The sequence below is a fragment of the Diabrotica virgifera genome, chromosome 2 (assembly GCF_917563875.1).
Source record: "Diabrotica virgifera virgifera chromosome 2, PGI_DIABVI_V3a".
Taxonomy (NCBI): Eukaryota; Metazoa; Arthropoda; class Insecta; order Coleoptera; family Chrysomelidae; genus Diabrotica; species Diabrotica virgifera.
The window spans coordinates 267,262,286-267,266,217 of NC_065444.1; the positions used below are offsets into that span (position 1 = coordinate 267,262,286).

General features: G+C 32.8%; 1 protein-coding gene across 1 annotated transcript; it reads right to left on the minus strand.

The window, feature by feature from the left end:
• Nucleotides 1-1,237: 1,237 nt before the first annotated feature.
• LOC114336289 (potassium/sodium hyperpolarization-activated cyclic nucleotide-gated channel 2-like) lies at nucleotides 1,238-2,997 on the minus strand. Its single transcript, XM_028286631.2, has one exon. It carries the CDS (start codon nucleotides 2,977-2,979, stop codon nucleotides 1,303-1,305), a length of 1,677 nt encoding a protein of 558 aa, XP_028142432.1. The 5' UTR covers nucleotides 2,980-2,997; the 3' UTR covers nucleotides 1,238-1,302.
• Nucleotides 2,998-3,932: the final 935 nt, after the last annotated feature.

Sequence of the window (3,932 nt, forward strand, 5' to 3'; positions counted from 1 at the left end):
CCTCGGGAAGGGGTGACATCCACCTCCAGGGTAGAAGCGCAAGTTGGCATCATGTCACTTTTGTTCCTTGAGGTATCTTCACACTACTCACCAATTTTTATGAAAATCGATGGAGGTTCAACGAAATCAGAGGTGAAAACCTTCAGTTGCTGCACTAAATCTGTCATTACAACCATAAGTAAATTATTTGACAGAAATTGAAAATTTGACGTGTATAGGTTGTGTGTGTGTGTTTTGTGTTTTATTAACACTGGTTTTCACAACCAACTGGCCAGTCAATTTCATAATTATGTTTTAGACTATAACTTATCACTAACTCAGGGGAGTAATAATGTGTAGTATGTGTGTTGAGTAAGTGTCTTGTTACTTTGCAAAGTCGACGTCATTGTCTTTGCAAAGGGACATTGCATTTATTAATTTATAATAAACGAAAAATTTCTGACCCTGGTGAGATTCGAACTCACGACCATTCAGACTTTTCGATCCAAAGGTAGGCGCTCTTACCACTGAGCCACAGAGGGGTACGTGTATAGGTTTACATAAATTAAATGAAAACAAAGTAAACAAGTTTAGTTATTACAGATTATTCGAATCTTCTTTCGAGGTCCACTATTTTGAATCTCTTCAAGCGTCGTACAACATTATGATCATCACTGAGGTTGCTGGCTAACTCGTTTGGATGAGATTCTAGTCTTTTTGAATATTTTTTGTAATATTCTGTTATTACTGTTTTTATGGATTGCACATTGAGGTCTTGCTATATCACACAGTTTGGCACGTATCAAGGGGCATTCAGCATTGTTCTAAGGACTTTCTTCAGGAATCTCTGCAGTGTTTCTAGGTTTGTTTGACTGGCTGTCCCCCAAAGTTGGATACCATAAGTCCAGACTGGTTTTAATATAGCTTTATATATCAGCAGATTGTTTTCAAGTGATAGTTGAGATTTACTATCGATGATCCAGTACATTTCTCGAAATTTTATTCCGAGTTGTTTTCTATTTGTGAAAATGTGCTTTTGCCAAGTTAATCTCCTATCAACGTAGATTCCTCTGTACTTGACAGTATTGGTGTGTGGGAGCTGTGTTTTGTTCAGAGTTGCAGATGGACATGTTTGTTTTTTTCATGGTGAAATGATCTCCAATGTCCTTAAAGGGTAAGGCACTTGAAGAAGGAGAAGTACAGTAAATCAATAAGCAGTAGAAAAAGTAAACAGTTCAAATATATATTTATTTGTAAATTTAACATTAACGTATAAAAATATCAGTGATAAACAATAACTTTAATAATAATAAGCAAAATATATTAAACGATCATGGGTCCATGTCTTAACCTCTGCTTTTCCAATATCTCTCCTTTCCTTAGTTGGTTCAAAGTCGTTTCCATTTTGCCTTTAAAACCTCTACATTTCGTATACTTTTTAAGCCTCTCTTTTCTGACAATCTCAAAATATTTAAAAGCATCTTGTATTTTATTCTGTAGTGCCCATCGAAGTTCTTTGTAATGGATATAATAAACTTCTGTTGTTTCCAAAGATAAATACAGTGGATTATATAGTCGCTGTGCCGATGGATGTAATCTGATGCATCCGAAAACCTCTCCATCGCCTAAATGAGTCCACTGGATGCCTTCTAGAGTGTAGCCTGCGATCGACCCAGTAGAAACAAAGAAAACGTATGGCTGGATGTCATCGAAATCCAGAATAATCTCTTCGGGTGAAAATAAGTGTGATTTCATATTAATAAACAGTTTTGATAATTGGAATTTATCCAGACTGTTTAATAACGGATTTTTGGCTATTAAGTTTCTACCTCCAAAAAGAAATAATTCAGATTTGATCTGTTCAGTAAACGTACTTAAAATTTCTTGTTCGTTGAAATATTTCTTCTGATAGGTATAATCAAGCCTTTCGAATAAAGTCTTTTTGATCTGTGCTGGTACTTTCATGGCTCTTATATAGTTGGACAGTTGGTAGTACAAATTTTCATACTGACTTTCGGATACGTCAGAATATCCGAAGAAGATTAACACTTTTGCAATAATAACCAAAATATACAATCTTCCAGTAAAAGTGTATATAACAAAAATCAGTTGTTCTATGGGTTGAGTAACTACATCAAAACAATTAGTTCCCGTGAAGTAAGCAACAACTAGCGAATAGCTGTCGATATAAGTAAATACATCGTATTTTTTAAAGCTGATGTTTCTTTGGCTAATCCAAGAATCATTAGGATAATTTTGGAAGTGATTGTACCAATGCGTGGGTACCCAGTATGCCAAGCTTGTCAAAATATGCAGAATAAAGGCCAAGATTGCCGTTTGGGACAAAATAAAGCAGAATGTTTTGTTAATTTTCAAGGCTACCAAAGTATTATGAAGAATATAATTGATGCTCCTAAATCTGATGATATAAGACAGCAAACTCACACACATAACAAATAAAGTAACTAATTCATATCTTAGAATCTTAATGTATTCTTCGATAGCTAAATACAAATCTACAATGAAATACGTTGTTAAATAATGTTTGATAACACTACAATGTTCAGTACATACCTCTCTAGTTTTTTTGTCGGTATATCCCGTGAAGAAAAAACACAGCATAATAAAAACATGAAAAGCATCTCTTACCAAACAAGATATAAATATGTTGGGAGATTTTAGCTTGGCATACACCACAAATACGGTACGATGAAGGAGCAGTAAAAAGAAAAGTCTTTCTAAAACCGCATTCAGTTTGCTAAAAGGATGTATAATATAGTTGTATGGACCATTGGCATGTCTTCTCAGTTCAGCTCTCATCACGGAAGCATGTGTATAGTGTTCCTTGGCCATCGTGCTGTTCAAATCCAAGATTATAAGATGTTTGTACTTTACGTAGAGTTTTGCTAGTATTCCAGCTGCTGGGTGTAAAGGTTTTGTGTAATGTTTTTTTCTTTTTGAGAGAATGCAGAAATGTTTTTCGTTATGAGATCGAGACATTTCTTAAATTGTTCTAATTTTGACAAGTTTGTATGACATTTGGGATTAGAAGTTTCATATTTTAATAACTGGACTCGACTAATAATAGACCAGTAAGGATCTGCGAAGAAACGTCTATTTTTGGATGTGAGAGGTGGCATTCGGATTTTTGCAGATAAAGTTAGGTGACACCTTCAGTAATAATAATTGACTTATGCTCCTTCTCAAATATGCCCGGAACATTAATAAAAAAATTAAAATATTTAAAAATTTCGAAAAACATCGATTTTTTTTCTGCTTTCTTTGCTTATAACTTTAAAACGATTCGTTTTGGAACAAAGTCGTAGAGAAATAAAATAAAGATAATTGAATTTTGTATGATATACGACTGGTAAAAAATGTCTTAAAGTATTACCTTTTCCGCAATATAGCAATAAATGCAAAATAAGGGGGCAAAATAAGTCTGTTGATATTCAATATTTTTTAACCACTTTGGTGGCACTTAGAACCTTAATAATTCACTTAGGAAATTCTTTGTATTATACTTAAATCATGTACCAAATTTCATTAAAATCGACCTAATAAATTTTGCATAATAAATTTGCAATCTAAATGTTTTTAAAAAAGTTCAAATTTTTTAAAATCTTTCTGAACAAAAAGTAGACCATTTAGAAGTTGGCTAATTTTTTTACATATAAAGAGGTGCTCTACCTATCTAATACACTTTACAGAATTAAAATCGGATTATTTAAGGGGCCCCAGCAATGTTTTAAATTTATAAACAGTTTTTTGGCTTATAAACAAATAGCTTTGTTTAATGATTAAAAAAGAAATTTTTAGCAATGCAAATAGTTAAAACCGGTATAATTTGACTTAAACTTTCAAATGCTGTAAGCAGAATTGCTATTTTATTTTTTAATCAAACATTTTTTGCTTAAGAACATTTTTTGCTTAGAATTACCCAAGAAATACAA

Bases quoted from the DNA above. Each gene is read 5' to 3' on its own strand.
- LOC114336289 (XM_028286631.2), bottom strand. From the start codon at position 2,979: ATGTCTCGATCTCATAACGAAAAACATTTCTGCATTCTCTCAAAAAGA.